The following is a 24304-nucleotide window of genomic DNA, read 5'->3' as shown; positions in this document are numbered from 1 at the left end:
TTTATTTCTTCAATTCACCAAAAAGCAAAATCTAATTTCTATCCTCCTTCTCTCATTCAAATGACAGTCTTTAATCACTAAACTCTCTCTCTTCCTCCTCCTCACAGGGGCCTCTCCACAGTCTGCTCCTAATTTCCAAATTCACTGTAGTTTTTCCACAACCACTCAAACCTACCAATGTCTCGAATCAAAATTTAAAAAATCAGGAAACACCTATGTTTTTGCAAAAATTCCTCATGTTCACTTTCAAAAGCTTCATCCAATTGTTAAAATTTCATAACACCTACTTCTCCCTTTCTGAAGGAGACGCAAGTATACAATTAAGTAAAAACCATCATCAAAATGATATATCTTGTCTATTGAATCATGTAAGTATAAATTGTCTCATCACTAAACTTTTTGTGTAAATTAATCACATCCCCACAACTTGGGCTCTCATTATTCTGTAAAAATAAAACTAATTTCAATTCATGCAACCAACTCAGTGTCCTTCTGGGTCCCTCAACCACACAGGTTCTAATTCTGTTACTCTGTTCCATTTTTCCACTTGCAAATCTGACTATGGGCTTTCTCACTTGCCCTGTCATTTGAAATTGATTTATTATAAGCAATCCTATCTGCACCAATGTCACATAAAAAGGGTAATTGGTGTCCCATTACCAATACGGTTATTTCAACTCAATCATTTAATCAAAAGCCAATATCTTTTGTAAATTTAGGAAAACCTCTTCATTTAAAAACTTAGTCATGCTGAAGGCTGCTTCTTCTCAAGGCAATTTCTTGCTATCTGGCCTTCTTTTAGTGTGGTCTTCCTGTGTGGTTGACGGCAGTTTCTGGCAAAGTGTCCTGATCTGCCACAATTGTAACAAATATCATCTCCGGTGGGAAGGCGTCCTTGTCTCAGCCTCTTCCACCTTGATAAAAGACATTCTGACCTTTATTTTGATAAAAAGTGTCTATAGACCTCTGTTTCTTTTTATTTTCTATCTTCTCAGCATGGAGGGCGTGATTTACATACTCCTCCAGGGTACCTGTTGGCAGGCAAATGTAATGTTTATTCACCCACTTATGAATTTCCTCTCTTGATCCTGCATGTGAAGCATTCTTCAACTGCTGTTGAAATGCCCCATCCACATCACCATCTTCCTGCAGCCCGCTGTGGTTTTGAAACACAGCTGTCATTCTCACTTTGTATTGCCCAAATGTCTCATCTTTTCTGTTTCTTGTCACCCTCTTCTCTTTTTAAGGCTACCCTCATCCAATATTCTGTTTCCTCAAAGCCATTTGTCTTCATCTTTTTGGGGTCTTTCTTTGTCTTTGCTATGATTGATTTCTGCAATGCGGCTATTTTTCGTGTTTTTAACTGACCATTAAAACCATGTTCAGCTTTCCATGAGTCTAAATACTGAATTTTATCAAGATCCTGTTTTTTTTATGAACTTCCTTATCTTCACTCATCTTTTTAAACCAGCATAGTCGTCTGGGTTCAATTTCTTTATTTTTCAGAAAACGCACATCAGGCTATTTCTCTCTTTTCTTTTTAGCCTATCCCGTTGTATAAGTTATTTTATTTAATTTCAAATTTAAATGAATTTATCTCCTCAAATCATCTTCTTTATTAATTTCTTTTGTAAATTTGGGAATTATTTTTCTCAATAAGATCTCGTCACTCATAAGTAGCCTTTTGTTGGTTACTAATCCTTGATTCCATTTTATCTCTACTTCATCAATCCTTTTAGCATAATTCCAACCACTTTGATCACTCTCCCTGACATTTAGACACACAGACAGACACACAGACATATACACGGGCCCACAAAACGACACACACAGTTCTCAACACTGAACAACTACAAACAACAATAACATGTTAGTATAACAGCAACACAATCCATCTTTATCTTTTGCCCATAATAAGTCCTTTAATTCAACTAATATCTCTCATAATTATGTATGTGCAGCCCTATAGGGCCAATCCAGCCTCTGCCACAAATGCATTCTGTCACTTATACACGCAGCACATTGAGGTGAGCGCTTTATTGGTTTATCTATCTTTTTTGGGGGTTTCTCAGGATACAGGGGGCAGTTGCAACCCCCCTCCCCCTTCTTTACCTTCTGTTAGGTTGAAGATATATTTTATCCCATATTTTACTCTATTAGTATTGCAAAAGAATTGTTCCACAGCGTGACCTATGGTTGACCATATGGATGATAAGACTTCACAGAGAAGCGAATGCCTGAGGACTGGATCAACGTCTGCAACATCAAAAGAGGTGTGCCGAGACACACCTCTTAAACAAAAGGACTGAGACTTTAGTACCAGAGCACTAAAAGGCATATCTGCCTTTTCAATCAGTGGATGACTGCCATTGATGTCTGTCTTTCCTCTTGTGTCTGAGATGTTTACATATTCCTGCTGGTGCTCCCCCCTTCATCCCTTAGTGCAAATACATTGTATTGTTAGGGACTTCCCTAATAAAATAGAGGGCTCGGCGGAGTGTGCTCCAGAACGAAGTTGGAGATGTAACTGAGCACACCTCCGTTCGTTCTCCTCGCGAGTAAAAGATCAACTCTTGTCTTCCTTCCATTAATTTAGCCTATGTTCAGTGAATGCTTAGGTGATTAAACCTGACATTATTTTGGTCCTTTGAGCGGGATGCCAAGATACCTAAGGATTCCAGCGGGTGTGGTGAACTCCAGAAAGACCATGGCCATGGCAGGCTCACTAGAGAGAGCCTAAAAATCCTTTTCCAGGACTGGACCTCACCCCACCAGCTGGGATCTGACGGTTGACGGCGATCCATTGGAGGGAAGACAACAGTGGTGAGATCAATTTTTTTTAGGGGGGAAGTGAGTGACTGGAGGTCATTGCGCGTTAAGAATAAATAAATAAGTGTTAAGAATAAATAAATGAGCGTTAAGAATAAATAAATTAAAAATAAAACATAAAAAAAAAAATTTTAAAAAAGTGAAGAAAGACATGAAGTAGAGATGAAATAAGAAAAGAGAAAGAAAGAAAGATAGAGAAAAGAGATAGAGTTAGAAATCCTGTGCATACTAGTCGATGGCAGGTCCATGAAGGATAGTGGAGTGAGAAATGAATAAAAAAACCTGTGAATACTAAGTCAATGGCAGGTATATGAAGGACGGCGGAGTCCGAGAAATTCCGTGGACGGCGGAGTCCTGTGTACACTTAAATTCCGTGGAGAAATTCCGTGGACGGCGGAGTCCTGTGTACACTTAAATTCCATGTGTGAATGTTTGCGCAAACCGTATGTAAAACCCTGTGTGAAGTGAGTGAGTGAATGGTGTGATTGGGGATTACAAATACCACTTGGTATTTTATCCCATGTAATACAGTAGGATTATAAACAGCAGACTGTTGTGGATGTAATAGACAAGAATTCTCCACCTGAAAAGGGTTGAAGTGAGAATTACCACAACAGGAAATTTGAGTTGCTGTCCTACTGATGAGAAACCAGTTTTAGAACACCCTAGGTGTTGACAAACTGGTCCAAATTTTCTAAAATGGGGATATTAGGTAGTAAAATAAAACCCAGGGATATGCTGCAGTGTAAAGATTGGAAGTTCATCGAAAAACAGGATCCTGATAAAATTCAGTATTTAGACAAATGGATAGCTGAACATGGCTTTAATGGTCAGTTAAATACACAAAAAATAGCCGCATTGCAGGGATCAATCATTGGAAAGACGAAGAAAGACCCCAAAAAGATGAAGAAAAATGGCTTTGAGGAAACAGAATATTGGATGAGAGTAGCCTCAAAAAGAAAGGAGGGAGTCAAGAGACAAAAAGAGCATGAAAATGAAATCAGAAAGGAAAAGAAATGTGAAGAGAAAGATAGTGAATGTGTAGAAAAGAGAAAGGAACAAAGAAAAGAGAAAGGAACAATTAATGTTCCATAGAAAGGAGGATGATGAAACAGGGCCAGTATTTGAGAATGACAGAGAAAGTTGTTGAAGAAGGTAAAGAAGGGGGGGGGGGTTGCAACTGCCCCCTGTATCCTGAGTTACCCCCACTCCCACATGAACAGGTAATGCCACATAGAATGACAACTAGATCAGACAGAACTGCATTGATAAGAAAAAAAACCAAAAATGAGAGATGAACCAAAAAATGCGCTCACCTCAATGTGCTGCGTGTATAAGTGACAGTGTGCATTTGTGGCAGAGGCTGCAGTGGCCCTACAGGGCTGCACATACATAATTATGAGAGAAAAAGATTAGTTGAATTGAAGGACTTATTATTGGCCAAAGATAAAGATAGATTGTGTTGCTGTTATTAATAACATGTTATTATTGTTTGTAGCTGTTCAGTGTTGAGAACTGTGTGTGTGTCGTTTTGTGGGCCCGTGTATACATTTGTGTGTTTGTCTGTGTGTCAAAATGTTAGGAAGAGTGATAAAAGTGGTTGCAATTGTGCTAAAAGGATTGATGAAGTAGAGCTAAAATGGGTATAAGTGTAATCGTAAATCATGAGTGTGCTGTAACAAAGAGTTCACAGCTCTTTGAAGTTAGATGCTCGTTCCCAAGTAGGGGGAGGAAGTCAGAGAGAGAGTTTGGTGATTGAAGAAGGTGTGACTTGAACAAATGAATAAGGATAAGAATTAGGTTCTGCTGTAAGGATGAATTGAAGAAATAAATATTTTATGTTTCATACTTCAGTTGATGATCTTTTTATTAAGTTATACCAGTAATTGGAATGAAATTCACAGATAGAAATGACACAGGAAAAAAGATGGTAATTTGATAAGAAGGGCTAGTATTTACATTAAAGCAGAGAATAAATTAGAGACAACAAATAACATTGATGTGTGTGTACTTGTTCACTTTGAGGTACACCTGGTTGAAGTAAAATGAGTCACAAAGTTATAAAAATAGGAAATAAAATAAAATTAACATGTTTAAGATTAACAAACTATTGCAAAATCTTGGTTCCAAATTATGCAGCAATTACTGCTGTAAGATTAAGATAAAGATGGTCTTTTATTAGTCCCACAATCTGGAAATTGCAGAAACGAGTGCAACCATAGTTTTGTTCCATCCTCTGGTTTTGAGAGTACCACGTGCGGTTTCTGCATTGCTTTTGCAGATGAACATGAAGGTTTTGTCACCAGCGGGACATTTATAGTGTATGAATACATTGTTATCGTAACCACATCTGATTATAGAGAGATGTACAACATTAAACCCTACGTCGTTATTATGTCAGGAGGATGGTACAAAACTAGATTATTAGGAGTTAGTAGAAAAAAGTAACCAAAAGTAAAGGCATCAAAAAGATTCGCCTTCAGAAAACAGAGAAGTACTATTTGTAGATGGCTCATCTGTGAGAAATAAATAAAATAAATAAATAAAATACTGTAGTTGTAACAAATGACACTGAAAAACTCAGCTCATGCAGCAAAATTAGTAACTTTAACAAAAGCGTGTGAACTAAAGAGAGTAAATTGTGTTACTATTTACACATACAGTCATTTTAAAATGTGCGGCACATACATCGCGCACGGACAGTGTGTCCCTCAAGAATGCATTTGCAGACAAAATGGCTAAAGCGGCAGTCGCGGGCCAGACACATACGTTAGTACTAGAAGATAACACAAATTTGGATAACGACACATGATTAAATGAGCGACAACAAAGTCCCAAAGTTAGGCAAAGGCTTTGGAGGAAAATGGCGTAACATTGCTACGTGATCTGTGTATGACCAAACAATAATCTTTACAAATGGGCTGTTATATTGAGTCATGGGATAACATGTCTCAACAGGGGAAATGGTGCATCAGATATTACGTTATTATACGGCTTACGGCTTTAATGCTTATTCGGAACATTTTTGTAGGACATGTTTAACGTGTGCGAAACACAATGCACAAGGTAATTTGAGTCCACGCAGAGGACGCTTTCCTACACCACAATATACATTTCAAATTATTCATATGGACTTATTTGAACTAAACCAAAGTAAAAGAAAAAAAAAAAGAAAATAAATGTTTGGTCATCATAGATGTGAATTCGAAATGGTTAGAACTCTTTCTAACCAACAAATCCAGATGCATTGACAGTGGCAAAAGTACTTTGTTAGGATATCATTTCGAGATATGGTATTCCTGAAAATAATTAACAGTGATAATGGTAGACGTTTTGTTAACTAACTTGTGAAAGAGATAGGAATGATGTTTCACATTGATTTAAAGGATAATTGTGTTTACCACCCTCAAAGCTCTGGATTGGTGAAAAGAATGAACGAAAAAAAAAAAAGGTGAAAAAGCTTTGCATTGAGAAAACGGGGAGGAAGTGGACACAGTGTATGGAAATTAGTAAAACTGTTTGTAAAAACGACAAGTACTGTGGCTTTCCATTGAATGTTATGCAAGTCGCCTCTCTGTCCAATTTTAAACCTCATTTGAAGATGAATATTTGGGCCTTTGATTCAACATGAGACTGTTGCTGTTCTGTTGTTTTTCTGGTATCTACTGTATATGTGTTTATGTGAGTTAATTTGAGTTATATAGAGAGAGTTGCATTGTATTTTATTTCATTGTATTTAGGACTGAGACGTTGTAAAACATTGTTTGGTAGGCCTTGCAGAATACCTCAAATTTAAGAACAAATGGGAAATAGATGTTGAAGCAACTTTAGCTGACCATGTGTGAAAAGTGTTAGGAAAACAAAAGACAGGCGCAAATTTAGAGTGATAAGGATCTTCCTGTCTCCCAGCAGGGCACTAAATTAGTGGAGCCAGGAGACTGGATGCTTGAAAGAAGTTTGAAGATAAGACATTTGTAATTACCCAAGGGGGGATGCCATGTTAAGTTTTATTGACAGCTCTCACAGCTGTAAAGATGGTAGAAGAGTCAACATTGGTACATTTGACACGTAAAAAGGTCATTTTGGTTGGAATCTCCTTCAAAGGAGATGAGCGGAAGTCTGATGATAGGATGGTCTTATTTCATAAGACACCAGACTAAGTAGAGGGGATATTTCAGACAAAATGACACTGAAGTGGTTAAAAGCAGCTGTTCTATGTTGGATGTATACAATTTTATTCTGATATTTTTGTTGTTGTTATGTGGGAACGATCCAGAGTTACATAAGCAAACTATGATGTGACTAGAGTACAATACCAACAGTAAGAGTCCCAATTACTAATCAAAATGGATTTGCAAACACCGAGCAGATAATTGGAAAAAAAAAAAAAAAAAAAAAACAGTTATGAGACATATTTGTGGAGCTTGGACGACATGTTTATAGATTTGAGTTGAAACTCTCTGAGTAATACTCAAGTGGGCAACTATTGGTCCACAGAACAAAGTTACAGGAGAAAGTATGTTCTTTCATGAAAAGATAGCAATTGGACAACGAGATATCCAAAATAAGCAAACGGAATTGTGTTAATTGATATTATATTAATGCTTATTTTGATAATACATGGATGGATCGGGTCAGCGTGTATCCTGTGACTAGAGTTGATGTAGATGAACATGTTTTCTATAATAATCGCTCTTGAAAAATTTAAATTGCATTAATGTTGCTGACAGAGCTGAGCGGTTGGAAATTTTATCACCACCACTGTGTCTGGTTTTGATAGTGGTTGAAATTGACTTCAATCCACTATCAAGAGGGGAAATCTGGTGGTGGTGTGGATATGATAGATCATTTGATAAATCACCCAAGAATGAAACAGGTTTTTAGACTTAGTGCATATCTGTATGTGTTTTTCACAACTAGGCCCTGCTTATAAATTATTGGTAGTTTCTGGAGAGTGCCATTTCTCAAAATGTACTTGATTGATCGTAAATGGTATGTTTTATATTGTTTGTGTATAAACTGTGTGAACTCTCCAATGTCATGACAGGACATCGGAGACGTTAAAAAGAGAAAGCAGTGCATCATGGCCAAAAATGATTCAACATACATGGAAGCCATCGGTGTTCTCCTTAGTGTAAGTAAGTAATTGTAAATTAACAGATCAAGTAACAGGATTTGAGTCCTGGAACTAAGAACGAAGAACGCAGACAGGTCAACTGCATCATCACAACGTGCAAAAATTAGGTAATTGGACACAAAGTGGGTTTGAAACTGTGCATGAACGGCTATCAGCCAATCCCTTATGGCATTCCGGAACAGGATGGCTGTTGATGTATTGTTGGATGAGAGAGGTGGTGTTTGTGCTATGTTCGATGAACAATGTTGCACATTAATTCCCAACAACACAGCGGTGGGTGGTAGTCTAACCAGGGCCATAGAGGTCTCAGGACTCTTAATGGTAAAATGAAAGGACAACTGGTCTTGACGCCACCATGTGAAGTTCCTGGATGAATGCCTTTGCACAATACCGAGCCCTAGTGTCCTCAATTTGGTATCAATCGCAGTTTTTGCAGCATTCTTGACCTTGTGAGGATGCTGTTTTATTCGTGTATGCGTTCTCTGATTAACAGATTGATAATCACAGCAAAATCGCCCATGGAGAACCGGATGGCTCGAATGTATCATTTGTTTGGCCCTGATCAAGAAGGTAATGGCAATGATGAAAATAATGATATGGTTTATGACCAACCTGAATTGTTTCCAGACCCTGGGAACTGTGAATAATTAACATTGCCTCTGAGTGTAAATGTATTTCTTTTCATAAATATGATCTTACAGTCGAAAATCTCACTGAAGTGACTGACGTATGGTGATGTGAGAACTTGAGTAAATATGTGATAAACAGGAGGGAAATGTTAGGTTGAAGATATATTTTATCCCATATTTTATTCTATTAGTATTGCAAAAGAATTGTTCCACAGCGTGACCTATGTTTGACCATATGGATGAGAAGACTTCACAGAGAAGCGGATGCCTGAGGACTGGATCAACGTCTGCAACATCAAAAGAGGTGTGCCGAGACACACCTCTGAAACAAAAGGACTGAGACTTTAGTACCAGAGCACTAAAAGGCATATCTGCCTTTTCAATCAGTGGATGACTGCCATTGATGTCTGTCTTTCCTCTTGTGTCTGAGATGTTTACATGTTCCTGCTGGTGCGCCCCCCCCTTCATCCCTTAGTGCAAATACATTGTATTGTTAGGGACTTCCCTAATAAAATAGAGGGCTCAGCGGAGTGTGCTCCAGAACGAAGTTGGAGATGTAACTGAGCACACCTCCGTTCGTTCTCCTCGCGAGTAAAAGATCAACTCTTATCTTCCTTCCATTCATTTAGCCTATGTTCAGTGAATGCTTAGGTGATTAAACCTGACAGTACTATAATGGTAGAAGTACTGCAACGATGGAAAAATACTGCAATGATGAAGTATTGTAATAGTAAAAGTACCGCAATGATAGGAAATACCGTAATTATAAAAGTACTGCAATGATAAAAGTACGGTAATAGTGAACATCCTGCAGTGGTAGAAATACTACAGTGATAGAAGTATTGTAATAAGAATACTGTAATGGTAAACAAAATACATCATTGGTCGATGTTTAAGTACACCCTTGGCTGAAAGTACAGTAGTTGTGTATATTGCATTCTAGGACTGCACAATTGCACTAATGCCCTCCTGTTTGTAGGCCTGACCCAATGTTCTTGTTAAAAAGTCTGACAGCAGTCAGCAGGAAGGAGCGGCGAAATCTCTCTTTGGTACAGCGAGGGTGTAAAAGTCTGTCACTGAAGGAGCTGTAAAGTGTTCTCAGAGTGTCATTGAATGGGTGGGCTGGTTTGTCCAGCATTGATGACAGTTTTGCCGTCATCCTCCTGCCCCCCACTGAGTCCACAGAGTCCAGGGAGCAGCCCAGGACAGAGCTGGCCCTCCTCACTAGTTTGTCCAGTCTCTTTTTGTCCCGGCCCGAGATGCCTCCTGCCCAGGAGACCACTCCATAGAAGATGACCGGTGAAACCACCGAGTCATAGAAGTTCCTGAGGAGTGTTCCCCGAACGCCAAAGGACCTCAGCCTCCTGAGTTGGAAGAGTCTGCTCTGACCCTTCCTATGGAGAGCGTCTGTGTTGTCGCTCCAGTCCAGTTTATTGTTCAGATGAACATCCAGGTACTCTTAAGTTGAGACCCTCTCAACGTCTGTTCCCAGGATATTCACTGGTGCAGGTGGAGAGTGCCGACGCTTGCGGAAATCCACCACCAGCTCTTTGGATTTCCCAGCGTTGATTTGGAGGCGGTTCTGCTGACACCAGTCCACGAACCCCTGCGTAACCCCTCTGTACTCCAGATCGTCATTGTCAGTGATGAGGCCGACAATCGCAGAGTCATCAGAGAACTTCTGCAGGTGACAGGTTGTGGAATTGTATTTGTAGTCCTAGGTGTAGAGGGTGAACAGGAAGGGAGCCAGCACAGTTCCCTGCGGCGCTCCCGTGCTGCAGAGGAGCACGTCAGACACACAGTATTGTGTCCTCACGTACTGTGGCCGGTTTGTGAGGTAGTCGTAAATCCATGTGATGAGGTGGTGGGCCACTCCCGCCTGCTCCAGCTTGTCTCCCAATAAGGCGGGCTGGATGGTGTTGAAAGCACTTGAGAAATCAAAGAACATGATCCTCACCGTGCCCCCCGCCTTCTCCAGGTGGAAGAGTGAAGTGTGGAGCAGGTAGATGATGGCATCATCCACACTGATGCCAGGCTGGTATGCAAACTGGAGTGGGTCCATTGAGGAGCTGACCAGAGGGCGCAGATGGACGAGGACCAGTCTCTCCAGGGTCTTCATCAGATGAGACGTCAGCGCCACTGGTCTGAAGTTGTTGAGCTCCTTCGGATGGGGGGTCTTTGGAACCGGAACCAGGCAGGATGTTTTCCACAGCTGGGGGACTCTGCCCAGCTTCAAGCTCAGGTTGAACATGTGCTGGACGATTCCACACAGCTGGTCTGCGCAGGATTTGAGGAGCTGGGAGCTGATCCCATCTGGGCCTGCCGCCTTCCTCGCCTTCATCTTCCTCAGCTGGTTCTTCACCTGAGATGTTGTGAGGAACAAGGCTGAGCAGGAGGAAGTGGTGGTTGTCTGATGAGGCTGGGAACTGGAGCCTGTGGAGAGAGAGAGGGGCGAGAGAGGGGGAGAGAGGGTCTTGTTCGCAGTGGCAGGAGGGGTGGGTGGGGGCTGCATCAGGGAAGCCTGAGCGGGGTCAGACATTTGATCAAACCTATTGAAAAATAGGTTCAACTCATTTGCCCACTGAAGCCCCCCCCCCTTCTGGGTCTTACCTGCTTGTCCGTGGCCTGAGATGGTCTTCAGGCCCCTCCAGACATCCCTGGCATTGTTCCGCTGCAGTTGTTCTTCCATCCGCATCCTGTAGGACTTTTTCCCCTCACGGATCCTCCTTCTCAGCTGACGCTGCACTCTCTTCAGCTCGTCCTTGTCGCCTGAAACAAAAGCCCTCTTTTTCTCCTTCAGGAGAGCTTTAATGTCCGGTGTGATCCAGGGTTTGTTGTTGGAGAAACATCTTACAGTCCTGGTGGGAATGGTGTTCTCCATGCAGAAGTTAATATAGTCTGTAACTGTGTCTGTTAGACCATTAATGTCCTCACCGTGAGCTTCGCTGAATACCTCCCACACAGTTGTGTTGAAACAGTCCTTCAAGGCCTCCTCGGCTTCTCTGGACCATCGCTGAACTGTGCGTGTCACAGCTGGCTGCCTGCGGACGAGAGGTTTGTACACAGGCAGGAGAGCAACCAAGTTGTGGTCAGCTTTGCCCAGCGGGGGGAGGGGCAGTGACGTGTACGCCTCCTTGGTGTTGGCATAGAAGAGGTCCAATATTTTATTGTCTCTGGTTTGGCATGTTACATATTGTGTGAATGAAGGCAGAGAGGAGGAAGGAGAAGCATGATTGAAGTCCCCAGAGATAAGGAACAAGGCATTTGGGTGCTGTGTTTGTAGCCTGCTCACAGCTGCATTCAGTACATCACAGGCTGTCTCACCGTTAGCAGAGGGAGGCACGTACGCCGCCACCGCGATCACATGACTGAACTCTCGCGGTAAATAGACCGGACGCATGCTAACAGCTATCATCTCAATGTCCCGACTGCAAAGTTGATCCTTAACAGTTATGTGCCCAGGGTTACACCATCTATCATTAACAAACACAGCCAGCCCTCCCCCTTTTCTCTTACCGCTCTCCAGTGTCCTGTCCGCGCGTAGTATTTGAAAGCCGTCCAATTCCACGACGGCGTCCGGCGTTAGCTCTGTTAGCCACGACTCCGTGAACACCAGCAAGCTAGCCTCCCGGACAATCCTCTCGTGCCGGGTTAGCGCTGTTAGCTCGTCCATTTTGTTGGAGAGGGATCGAACATTCCCCATAATAACGGACGGGAGGACGGGGTGATATCGTCTCCTCCTTGCCTGGCGTTTAGCCCCCGCACGACATCCCCGTCTCTTCCTCCTCAGCTCGCGGGGAATATCGGGTCTCGCTCCGGGAGCCCACGCGGGGTTAGCACGGAGTGCTAACAGCTGATCTCTTGTGTACACGATCGATCCGTAGCTCCGAGTTTCGTCTCCGGACACGATCGCGCAAAAAACAGCCCCCAACAGTAGTAAAACCACCGCAAGTTGGATGTCCATTGCTGAGGTGAGGTAAAAATAAAATAAAAAAGGGTAAAGGGAAAAAACACACGAAAAAGGCTCAATAGTGAGCCACGCTGCTGTAAACAGGCAGCCACTCGCGCGGCGCCGGAACCGGAAGATTTTACATTTTCTGGTTTTTATATCTTGTTCAAGCAATGACTTAGGGAAGGAATTCTGCCTGACTCTAAAAAATGTGCACACTGCGGCGAAAACATCAATGGCGGTTGATCAATTTTAGTGGATAAAACGCAAAATATTACGTTAAAAAAAACTAGTACGTATTGGTCTTATTTATTTATTAACTTTTTACTGGATTGGTCGGGTGACAGTCAATGGACCTCGGGTGTGTAGTTTCACCCCATCCAAACATTTAAAATACATTGAATGCATCCATCCAGGGTTGCAAGGATCTCATCAATGAACAAACGCATGCTGCAAGGAATGTATCTGCATCTTTGGCTTACTATGGGCTTAAAAGGGAGAACGTCACAAACCCCTTTTCCACCAACAAGTCCAGGAACATTTAGTTCCTGGTAATAAAGTTCCTGTGGCCCAGGTGGTTTGCATCTCCCCCACAACTCATAGTTCTTGATAATTTATGCAAATGACAATGATGATGTATCAGTGCGAGGTCTTGTGTTACTTTGTTACTCATTATTGACATTCTATGGCTGTTCAGCATCATTGCAGTTACAAAATAATTCAGTGAACTCTAATAATATTATGGTGTATCTTAGTCTAATTTTAATTCATATTGGATAACTTTTAAATATACATTATTCAAATATGTCAACATGAAAGTCAGAGTGAAAGTGTTGTTGCTTAATTTATGTGTAGGGATTTTGATTCTTCACACGTAATTTTGTTTAAAAATGTATTTAGAAACAGAAATTTAACAAAAAATCAAAAGGGGAATGTTGGAACGTACTAGCAGGCTAAATGTCATTTTGGGAAAAAACAAAAAAACAAACATAAATCATGCAATAAATAGCGACTATGATGCCAGGGCCCCTTTAATTCTTTTAGGCATACAGATTAGAATGGAAGCAAAAAGTACCCACGATGAAACTATCTCTAAATGCAAAATGAAAAATTTGTAAACATATTTCACTTGAAGGATTTCTATTCTATTAATGACATAATGTTGCGATGGCCCCCAGTGGTCTCCATCAATATGTTAGGGTCCCACAACAGGTGTTCCATCAGACGCACACAATAGCCTGTGTGTGCTAACTTCAGCTCGCTTCCAGAAACGTCTGTGACTATGTCAGGAATTAAATCGGGCATCAGCCGCAACATGCTTCCTTTTTAAATGCTCGTTTATCACTGTTGTGCTGCAAAAAGGAGGTTTACATCGTAGGACGTAATTTTGTGAAATGCCCCCATGGTCCGGTCTAAGTTGGGGTCGCACACATTGCTCTGTATGCGGCAGGAACAAGTCAAGGTAGCACGTTAGAAAATAGGACAGTTAGAAAATAGGACAGTCGCCGCATGAGCTTTGACATGACCAAACCAAATTTGTCAAAAATTTTTGTGTCCTGCAGACGTCAGTGAAAACGATCTCCGTTCTGTGAAAGAGGAGCCAGACTTGACTCACATCAAAAAGGAGGAGGAGGAGATCAACAAGTCACCAGTGAACGTTGTCCCAATAAAGACTGAAGATGTAAACAAGGATGAGAGTGAGGACAACAGAGGGGCGGAGCCTACAAGCAGCAGTTCAAGTCATCACGTGACAACAGAAGGTGATGAAGACCACTGGGGGCCATCACAAGCACATAATGAGGACACATTATCAGACGCTCATGACAATGATGACGTTGACGATGGGCAAGCTAAAGGTGAAAGGGCATGTCACACTGACTCATTAACTTCAAAGCTGTCTTTAAAACCGCACACAAGAACACACAGTGGAGAAAAACAGTTTTCTTGCTCGGTTTGTGGCAAAAGCTTCCTGCATAAGTCAATGTTAACGATCCACACAAGAACACACAGTGGAGATAAACCTTTTTCATGCTCAGTTTGTGGAAAATGCTTCTCCCAAAAGGGAAATTTAAAAGAACACACAAGAACACACACTGGAGAAAAACCTTTTTCCTGCTCAGTTTGTGGCAAAAGCTTCTCTGGAAAGTCTCATTTAAGAAAACACACAACAATACATAGTGGAGAAAAACCTTTTTCTTGCTCAGTTTGTGGTAAAAGCTTTTCTCTAAAGTCACGATTAACAGAACATACAAAAACACACACTGCACCTCTTTCTTGCTTAGTTTGTGGTAAAAGCTTCTCCCAAAAGCCGCATTTAACAAGCCACACAAGAACACACAGTGGAGAAAAACCTTTTTCCTGCTCAGTTTGTGGAAAATGCTTCTCTGAAAAGTCTACTTTAATTAAACACATAACAACACATAGTGGTGGCAAGCCATTCAGTTGCAGCGTTTGTGCTAAAAAATTCGCCACTAAACGGCTTGCTGAGAGACACGATTGTGATGGCGAGAATATAGGGCTGGGCGATATGACCTAAAATCAATATCGCGATAAATTGGGCAATTTTACCTTGATAACGATAAATGCACGATAAATTCCCCCTGAGGACCAAAATCAAAATAAATGCAGGAAATGCATATTAACTGATTTTTTTATTGGCCAACTAGTTCACATTACTTTCAATGAAAAATAAAAGTACAAAAATCATTTGTATAAACATTCCAAATAGCTTGCTTTGCATGATTTGATCAATGTCACAAAGAACAGGAGAAAAAGGGTACCTCTCACAAAATCTTTTTATGTAAATATATTGTGCCGAGATGCTGTAATTCCATTTGCAAAGGCCTAGATTTGTGTAAAGGTATCGTGTAAACAATCTAAATAATGCCATCTGCAAAGGCGCTAGTCGCCTATAAACAAAAGGCTAAATAAAATGAAAAAAATGTCAATGTAATGCCAATGCCAAATAAACGCGTGTGGTTCATCAGGAAAATGCCGTCTCGAGTACTCCGGTGCGCAGTCGCCACTTGTCATCTATGGAATGCACATTCAGGCTCAAACAGGGATCCATGTTGTGACTCGACCACAAGTCGGATGTGGATGCAAAATGCTTGACATGTCTCCCGTCCCGATGTTGTCCATATTGGGAAGTACAGTTTGTGACAAATATTTTCGTACCTCTTGTCGGCTACTTTCATGAGGCGTTTAAATCCTGTGCGCTCCACTGTAACTAGAGGAGCTCTATCTTTAGAGCTATGTGCTCGGCTATCGCGTCCACCACCGAGACGTTCTCTCGAATGGTGTCGCCTCCGTTATGGGCTGTTGTCACTTGTCCAACCTTGCTTCTCACTTTGAACTTTTAGCACAAGCTCCAAGTCAACAGCATGGTTGTGTTGTGGGTGGTGAAAAAGAAAAGGTTAGACGCGCTGTTTTGGTGCTTACGACGCACTTTGTAGTTTGTGTTCTTTTGCTTAAACATCGTCTTTATAGAACCCTAAACATTTCCGAACGACAGATGTCGAATTTCTTTTCGGGACAAGCGCGACAGGAACAATTTCAACGAACATTACGTCGTCTTCAGCCGTGTCAGCTGCTTCTAGATTTGAATCGACAGCTACGACCGCGTCGTCAGTTTTCTTTCTTGTTCAGCTGGGTGGAGTCACGTGACTACAGCCGCTCAAGCCGTCTTTCAGGGGCATGAACATAGCTGCAGACTAAAAGGACTTCTTTTTTTTTTAAACACCGAATTAACCGACATGGGCAAAATGATTTTATTAAATTTCGATCACGGTAAATTTTCGTTTTATTGCCCAGCCCTACGAGAATAGCAGCGATCCTTGAAGCTTAAAAAGACAAAAAAAAAACCTGAAGGAACTGACTCTTCGTGGTAAGATGTAAATGTGATTTAGAAAATATGATATATTGAATTTTCAAAGCTCTTTTATTGACACAAGCCCAATGTGATCAGTGCATTGTGTCTGAGTGATGATGATTTTTTTGTGTTTACATCAAACATTGAAATGAAATTAATTGCCTTTGCCTGGAACAACATTTGTTAACGTTATGCTTTTCAGTTGTCTTTTAAATCGTACCTAATGGAAAAGGTGTGAGAAGAAACGGTGCTTATGAAATCGGTATCTTCCACAATCATCAATAAAATCACTTGTTCCACTTGCTCAACTGGCCTTCATTACGCTGTGTGAAAAGGTGAAAAACTGAACTAGAAGTTGAACTATAAAACGAACAAGAAAGAGAAACGCAAATAGTCTCAGTTTCTCTCAATGGCTTTAGTATGTCAGGAGTTGGCAACTTGATGGCGACTGGAGTCAACGCTGGTTGTCACCACGGACGAGATGATTCACATCACGCTGTTCGTTGCTGCTGCTGTCTTAATTGAACCCTGGAGGTCACCTGCCAGCTTCCCTGAATTTCACCGGCGGATATTCTGATATCCCACGTCTGACCCCAGATCGTTGTGGAATTTTCAGCAGTAAGGGAAGATCAATGAGATAGTCTGGAAAATAAATTGTCTTTTGAGTCAGTCTGCAGAGTGATCTCAGTGAGAGAAGTGCGTGGGAAGATACTGACGCACACAGGAAGAAGAAGATTTATTTGACAGGAACTGCGTAATCTTAAAACAAAAAGATACTTTTTCTGCGTTGAGCCTACTTATCAGTCAAGGTCGTGTTGTTTTGGCTTCACAAAGAATCCTCGAGTACAAGAAGCGAAAGGCACTTCCTTCAAAAGCAGGTGGCCACAATAAATAACAAAAACCTTACTTGCAAAATAATTGTCCATAATATTAAAATTGAACAAAGTAGTGACACAAATATTGAAAAAGTAAATAATGTCACGATTAAACATTGAATACTAAATTATTACTAAAACAGTTCAATGAATCTTGAAATAAATAATGAATCACCGTAGTTTAATGAATACTGAAACGAATAATGAAATATTTAAGTTTGTTAAGTTATAAACACTTAAATCATTTTTTAAGACTCTAACATTTAGAGAATAAAACAGTGATGTATTTTAATTTAAAATTCGCAACCACGTCGCTGGCGAAAAACCCTGTAAAAAGGCAAATATGTTGATATAAAGTTTCACTTTATCATGTCAACTGTTAATAATAGAGAAATACATTTGGAATACTGTCCAACCAACAACATGGTGTCAGATGTGAAAACAAAACCAGTGTGGCAGTTGAAATGAGCACACACGACTGACTGTGAACACGTCTTTATTCCAAGACTGCCAACAACAGAATAACGCACAATCACAAATTCGCGCCAACAAACATTCACATGAAGACGCCCCCAAACGGGATGCCTGCTGGGTGAGAGGCATGGTCCTAATGTCCGCCATACCAGCAAAAAAAGTAAAATTCAATACATGTCTCAAGTTCATATTTGGGAACTAAAATGTTTGTTCATGTGCATCTTAGGTTTTTCTCTATGTTGAGAAGAAGATAACAATGATTTGCATCGCAAATGGCGACATCTGTCAGTGAGTTGGTGACAGTGCTCGACACACAGCCAGCAGCCAATCATATCGCAGCGGGGTGTGTCCTGATCTTCCGCTTTCGTGAGGAACAGGAAATCCTTTCAGTGGGACTTTGAAGACGGTCTCTCTTTAATTCGTCTCGTCGAACAAAGAGAAACACACGAGTTATCGCCAAGCAAAGACCAAGTGCGGATTTGTTGAGATTGGCGTTTGAAAATGTGTGCAAGAACGACACCCAAGTGCAAAGAAGAACTTTGTGGAATAAAAGAAGAGAACGAAGCAGGTTTGTACACGTCTTACTCTCATTTGCTTTGTAAAGAACGACTTTCTATCGTTAAAAATATGCATCCCAACATTAAGTTGTTTGGGGAAATGTGTTCAAGGTTATTGCCGTTATATTTTTAAATGTTGCCTTTTATTTTCTAGTTTGCTGAACATTTGTTTATGCCAAATGAAATCAGTGCAGAAAATAAATGCCAAAGAAAAAACAATAGTGGGGGGTGAACTCCATGTTTTTTTCCCAGTTTAAAATTTGAACTGATTATTTAACATTTTACATATTCCGGTTTTTAAATGGTGTGAAACAAATTAAGTTTGTCCACTGTTGGAGTTGAGCCACCGAGAAAATGAGAAACATTTAGTAAATTAATCTTCAAAGCCAAATTACTCCAATGCCTGTTCGTTTTTGTACTCAAGAAGAATAGGGTCAAATAAAGACTCAACAACAACTGAATAGAGTTCCAATATTTAGTTTCTTCGATTTCTGGAGTTCAGGAAATAGTATCTGGGCGTTTTTTTCTCAATCTGACGAGAAACTGTACTCGGACGAGCACAATCGAAAAATGGCGCGCTGATCTCAGCCCAGCCTCACATTTTCTAGGAGGTTTTCTATGTCAAGGGTCATGTAGGTTGAATCGGTCGTCCTTGCTCCCTCCCACTTCCGCGTTCCACGTCCAAGGCTGACCTTCTCAGGCAGGCGGCAGTCTCTCCGTCTCTCCTGCTCACATTCCCCTGTAATCTTGTCAGTGTACAGATTGTGTGGTGTATGTTTTCTCAGATCAAATTGTTATGTTTTTGGTGTTCCTGATCGCGTCCCTGTGACGTCCTCCCCTGCCCAACTTGATATGTTTGTATCTTCTATGGCCTATTTGGAGAATGTGTTTTGTCGTATTTGTCCATGAAGTGCTATCTGGTTAGTCATCAGTTTGACCTGAGCAGACTGAATCTGTTTGTTCTGAATGAGAGTGTGGGTCATGAAAATACTGTGTGTGCAAGTTTGAGGTCTTGCATTTAAACTAAGTCATAGAAATTAAGCATATGAATGCATCAGTAAACACCATGACTACAATCCCAGTCAATCTTATCGATGCACTGTACTTCTACTTTCATTTGATAAATGCTTTTTGTTTAATCAATGTTGAACATATTCAGTAAATATGAACCTGCTAAATTAAATAATTGACCTTCTGTCCCGTAAGTGCTTAATATAATGCCAGCAATCGTAATACAATCCTTCAATATTCATGTCCGGTGTGGCCATTCCCTATAAGAAGGGAAGGCCGGAGAGAGGGGACACCTTTCCCTTTTTTCTTTTTGGGAAGACTTCTTTTGACATCAGCATGTGACGAGAATAAAATCTCTTTCTCACCAAAATGGCTGTGTCAGAGAATTTTTTTCCATCACCAATTCTGCCATGCTCGGCCACCTGTCCGGAGGGAAGCTGAGCCAGACCCACACATCAACAACAAAATCTACCACATTTCTGGCATTTTGCTCCATTGAGGGTCTCAGGGTGCTGGGGCGCAGGCGTTCAACAGCCGGCCGGCTGAACCTTCGGTGAGATGCTTTTACTCACAATGGGTGTTGTGCGCCTGTGTCCAAGCGGTCGGGGCTTTTGGGGTCGTTAAAGAGAGCTTGTGCGTGTGGGTCTGCTGGCTTATTGGTCATGGAAAATGTCCCTGTGTTAGTTTCAATTATTGTTTAAACAAGAGGCCTCTATAATGATTAAGACATTAAAAGATGCCAAAGTAACTGCACTATAAAAGAACATTAGAAAAAGTATAAAAAAATAAATAAATTTAAAAAATGATGATAGGAACTAAGTAAATGGGGACGAGTGTGGGAGAAATGTGCAGAAGATAAAGAAAAGAAAGGTCTTGTGGTTAAAGAAATGAGAAATAAGAAGTGTAAAACTATCGCTATAGACAACATAGTCGTGAATAAGCTCAGTTTGAGCACAGACCCTGGCCAGGGTCTAAATTTAAGCAGGAAAATTATGAGCTGAAAATAGAAATAATGAAGAGAAGCGCGCTTCCACGTATCGTATTGGGCACTTTGTGGCATGGAACACAGTAAGGATCGAAGCGTATCGTTGTGTGGAGAGCCCGACGGTTTCGCTGGTACGTAGCAAGAGATGCGCTGTTCAGATACGTACCCTGTGATTACTCGTGTTCTGGTCAAGGCCACGCAAAATCAAAAACCTGGCTGCGGTCCGCCCCGTATTGGCACAGGATGTACGCAGGGGTTTGTGAAGAGAAGAGATGAAAGTACGTGGAAGTTCGGCCTAATTAGGGGGGTTGCTGCTTCGTTTGTTTTTATTGTTATTTGTGTTGACACATGTGGGGCATGTGTCAAAGGGGGGAGATAGGTGCAGTATTTTGTTCTCATAATTGTTTTTTGCATGTAAGGATTTTTAATATGACATGTCAACAATGATCATGCAGAGGTGAAAGAGTTGAAGAGTGAGCCGAGCAGGAAGAATGCAAGCAGAGCGCTGGGGTCTCACCTCCATTTACTGTGTGACCAGGAAGTCAGGCAGCCCCCACGCAGGAGATAAGGGGTGATAGTTATAAACCAGTGCCAGTCCCTCCTTTGTAGAAAGAATTGCCCCTTCTAAAACCCAAATGTTATTGCATTAATATTCCGTTTTATCAGTTCAACTAACCTAGTGTGCATTGAAAGATGCAGCATAAAAAAATATATTTAAAAATTTGGATCATAACTAAAGCTAAATTAGAATGAGAAAGAGGTTACATAAGGCTACATAATCATTGGGGTGAAATTAATCTTCATTGCAAGAAGCGGTGATTTAAATAGAGAAATCTAAGATCATAAAAGGATGAATGCATGTTCCGTGGAATGTGATTTGTCAACACGGAAAAGCCCTGACTGATGAAAACGTTAACATATGGTTAAGGAACAGGTCTCTTTGACGGCCAAAGTCTGACTATGGTAAACAATTGATAATTAGACCTCAATGAAGTGATTGTGCAGTTGAAAAAGTTCATATCTTGACTGTGCAAAGCTAAAGTGAGAAACTAGGATTAACTATTTGGCAAACACTAGAACGTATTCAGTCTCGAGGAAGACTGAACGCAGTAAAATTGCAATAAGAAGAACAATAAACCAGCCCAGAGTGTTACAATGTCCTGGAAACAAAAGTTTGGGATTGCCCCTGAGGGTGAAATTCCTCTCTGAACTCCTCCTTTTTGCCCCCGGCAGCAACTCATGAAACAGGGAAACTGATAAGAGATACAATTTTGTTGAAACAGAACATGCAAGGTTAAAGGTCATGGAAAACGAAAAAAAAACATCTAATGTTCCATACTTCAGTTTGGCGACGGACGTACTACAGTAATTCAATTAATGGAACGACATTTTCAGATTCAAATGACAGGAATGTGATGAATTATCATGTTATGAGCGGACTTTTGATATACAGTAAATTGATTTAAATTAAATTACAAATTTTTAGTTATATTTATTATATATTATTATATTAGTTATTATTATTATTATATATATTAGTTCAGTGGTTCTCAATTATCTCCTGTCGCGCCCCCCCACCACAATTTTTTTACATTTCGTACTAATCTACATGTTCTTTGTATATTAATGTTGGATTGTCAATAAAATATCCCTTAACAAAGATAAATTGATTAAAAAAATATCATTTTGAGAACGACTATTGTGAGGATCTCGAAACTCAGCACTCTGTGGTGCGAATATTGATGGGATGATAAATATTTACTACACGTTTTTGTTTAGTTTTTTTTTTTACTTTATTAACATGAACAAACCAAACAATTATTAATACGTACATAATATAGAAAAGACAAAAAGAGCCAGGGGGATTTCAAACAAAAATTCTATATAAATAACATAAAGCAACAGTTTTAATTTGTTGACTATACATTTTTTTTTTATGTTTACAATCCGTTTGACGTCGAACCGCTTCGTTGTGATGACGTCAGCCATTTCCGTGTTCCAGCCTGAGAGCGTCTGCTAAATTGCTAACGTAGCCATCGTCTTATTTTGTTCGGATACGTAATGGTTGCAATCCAACATTTCTGTTCATAGCTGCTGGCTCTCCGCCCGAACGCGGTTTGAGTCAGACTTCTTTTCAAAGTCGAGCGTCCATCGAAGCAATTCATTTTAGCGATTAGCGCGATTAGCGCCTCCTTGCCCGCTCTGCTGAGGCGCAAGATAGATTAGCATTTAAAGAGCGGCGAAAGAAATCACTTCCGGGTCAACGAGCGACGGGGTGACGCTTTTTTTTTAAACCAGTACTGCGTGAACTCGGGGCACAAACAGCTTTGACGAGCTCAAACTCGCGTTGTCTGAGATCGCCTTTTTCGGTCCCAAAACCATGCAAAAAATTATGTTCCCCAGGGTCCCACGCGCCCCCCTCAGCATCACTGGTGTAGCACAACACGAGGCTGCTTGCAAATTTCGCCCACCAGTTGAAGATGTTGCTCGTTCTCTTCTTTTATTCTACAAAGTTCCTCTTTGTACTTGGGTGTCGTTCTTTCACACATTTTCAAACGCCAATCTCAACAAATCCGCACTTGGTCTTTGCTTGGCGATAACTCGTGTGCTTCTTTTTGTTAGACGAGAAGAATGAACGGCGTTGTCGTTTTTTAATGTCGCGCTGAACGGATTTCCTGGGTGAAAACTGCAGTCTGTTCAGCACAAAAGCGGAAAAATAGGACAACCCAATTCACGCACCCCCTTCAGCATCGCACCGCGCCCCACTATTTGAGAATCACTGTATTAGTTAGTTAAAAAAGAAGAGCTAAATTATAGTTGATGTGTTCATGGGTGTTCTGAAAGTTCGCATGTTTATTGAATCATCCCTTTGAGTTGTGATTAAGAAGGGGATATTTTCTGAACTAATGTTATTTGTTATGGCTTTATGATATACACAGTTATATGGTTAATAATTGTGCATCGTTTGACATTCTGCTGTATTGTTAATACTGTTTGCCTTTGATTGGTGTGGCGCATGTAATGGACAATGTCGGTCGCGGGTTGTCTCGCGCAATCCCGATTGATGACGTGAGAGAGTGTGCACTTGAACAAAGGAGAGTGTGCACTTGAGCAGAAGAGAAGGGGAGTGCGAGTCGCGGAAGGAGTCAGTTGGAAGTACAGTAAACCCCGGTTATCGCGGTTAATGGGGACAGAGACCACCCGCGAAAAATTAAAATCCGCGAAGTAGCGGCGCACCTTCAAAAATGCTTTAAAATTTTTTTGTATTTATTTAATTACTTCGACTTTTAACCGCTGGTACACCATCCGGTGTGCCCTGTGAAATGAAAGGTGGCATTCTTCATTTATTTATTTATTCATTTATTCATTCATAACTGACAGCCGCTCGTGCCCGGGCGGAAGAGGTGCTCCTCTCCGGCTTAATTGTCACGCACGCCGGACCTGCTCCCCCGAAGCGTGTCTCCGTTCGGTTGAACTCGGTTTCATTTCGCCCCGCTCGTGCCCCGTGCGGAAGGTGCTCCTCTTCGGTTTAACTGCCACGCACGCCGGCCGGCCTCCTCCGGAGCTCTCGTACGGTCCCGAACGGAGCGAAATGTCGCCCCGCTCGTGCCCGGGCGGAAAGGTGCTCCTCTTCGGCTTAACTGCCACGCACGCTGGCCGGAGCTCTGGTACGGTCCGAACCGCGCGAAACGTCGCCCCAAATCGTTTCCGAGGGAACGTGCTCTTCTTCGTCCACTCTCCTCTCCGCCCACGCTCTTCTTCGGCGCACGCCGGCCGTCTAACCGCTCCAGCGCCCCGTCGTGCCGCTCGGCGAAACTACAATGCCCCCGCGGAGCGGAGCGAATGGAGAGCCCCGATCGTGCCCGGGCAAAAAAGTTTAATTTTTGAATATTTTTTAGACCCGCGAAGCACTGAAGCCGCGAAAGGTGAACCGCGAAGTAGCGGGGGATTACTGTATACTGTTCTCATCACCAAGAAGGGTCGCTA

General features: G+C 41.4%; 1 protein-coding gene across 1 annotated transcript in view; it reads left to right on the top strand.

Annotated features, from left to right (window-relative positions):
• Nucleotides 1-24304, top strand: part of LOC148342160 (uncharacterized) — a 393910-nt gene that overhangs the window by 310805 nt on the left and 58801 nt on the right. Inside the window, exon 2 of the mRNA XM_088288086.1 lies at nt 14107-14400. Coding sequence (XP_088144212.1) covers nt 14107-14400 — 294 coding nt within the window. The remainder of the gene's footprint in view (nt 1-14106; nt 14401-24304) is intronic.

The sequence above is a fragment of the Idiotropiscis lumnitzeri genome, chromosome 2, assembly GCF_059441095.1.
Source record: "Idiotropiscis lumnitzeri isolate Australia: NSW breed Sydney's pygmy pipehorse chromosome 2, RoL_Ilum_1.0, whole genome shotgun sequence".
In the NCBI taxonomy this organism is placed as follows: Eukaryota; Metazoa; Chordata; class Actinopteri; order Syngnathiformes; family Syngnathidae; genus Idiotropiscis; species Idiotropiscis lumnitzeri.
The sequence above is the reverse complement of the archived record's forward strand: the minus strand, read 5'-3'. Positions and strand labels throughout refer to the sequence as shown.